The sequence below is a fragment of the Atheta coriaria genome, unplaced genomic scaffold (genome assembly GCF_025399875.1).
Source record: "Atheta coriaria isolate IRGN ID8LTWV9N9 unplaced genomic scaffold, Caltech_Dcor_3.1 hic_scaffold_35_pilon, whole genome shotgun sequence".
Classification (NCBI taxonomy): domain Eukaryota; kingdom Metazoa; phylum Arthropoda; class Insecta; order Coleoptera; family Staphylinidae; genus Dalotia; species Dalotia coriaria.
Window position 1 is genome coordinate 74,205 of NW_027045477.1, and position 1,273 is coordinate 75,477.

Sequence of the window (1,273 nt, forward strand, 5' to 3'; positions counted from 1 at the left end):
TTTTATATTTCTTGCATTGTTACAGTTGCCTAAATTAGTTGGATAATTTATTTCACTGGATATTAGCCTACATTATCAGTTTCTTTAAACCTAAATGAACACCAAATACAGCACTTTTTATTCTACTAATATTATGAAACTCATCAAATATTATGAATAATTAATGCTACTAATAATTAATTATACCATCAATCAAGCCTTACATATAGCATGTCTTTCAAAATAATTAAACATTGCAGCACCAAGGACTATAAATACCAAATATCATACTTGGTAATTCATCAGTTGAACTGGGTTCTTCAATCAATCAACAACCAAAACAATTTTGTGAAACAAAACAAACTAACAATGTCCAAACTTTTTGTTCTTGTTGGCACAGTCGCATTGCGCCTGTAGCTGGTATCATGCTTCATCTTACGCATCATTCAACAATCATGTTGAACATTCCTATCACCACGACGATCATCATGAGCATCATGAACCACATGTAAAACTGGCAAATACATATACGATGTTATTACATGTTAAATTTTTTAATATTTTTAGCACCACCCAAAATACGAATATAAATACGGCGTTGAGGACCACCACACTCATGACATAAAATCTGCCGAAGAGGAACGCAACGGAGATGTGGTTAAGGGATGGTACAAACTGGAGCAACCCGATGGCAGAACCCGTGTAGTTCATTACACTGCCGATAAACACAACGGATTCAACGCTGAGGTCAAATATTCAGGGCATGCTGACCATCCTCATCATTATTAAATTTCTGTTAGTGTATTATTATGTCAAAAAATTATATCAATTTCGAGTAATTGATATAGTGAGGAATAATCAAATGTACCATAAATAATATATTTTCTAATAAAACTTCTTTAAATAAGACTAATATATTTTTTTATGAACACGGTATAATATTCCAAAACGACAAACATCATAGTATACTTGTGCACGCGGTGGTGCGAGTGGAGCGTGGTAGCTCGTGGTACTGGTTGCTGGTGATGTAGTCTGTGGACGGTGGCCACAAGGCTGCACCAAAGGCTTGAGGAGGATATGTGGCAGAGTACGGGTTACAAACTCTTGGTGAGGAGAGTCAAGGATATGTAGCTGGCTAGCGAACTGCACGGTACAGGTTATGACACTAGTTCTTCTTCTTCTTCTTCTGGGATTAGGCATAACTGTGCCTGTTCATCCACTCTACAATAGTCCGTCTTTCCAACGTTTGCGAGGCCTTCCTGGAATCTTTTGCCTATGGGGATTGAGTCCGTGC

General features: G+C 37.2%; 1 protein-coding gene across 1 annotated transcript; it reads left to right on the forward strand.

Annotated features, from left to right (window-relative positions):
• Positions 1–210: 210 nt before the first annotated feature.
• LOC135802547 (cuticle protein 19-like) lies at positions 211–768 on the forward strand. Its single transcript, XM_065316136.1, has 3 exons — positions 211–273; positions 380–487; positions 547–768. The coding sequence occupies exons 1-3, from the start codon at positions 211–213 to the stop codon at positions 766–768; spliced, it is 393 nt and encodes a 130-aa protein (XP_065172208.1).
• Positions 769–1,273: the final 505 nt, after the last annotated feature.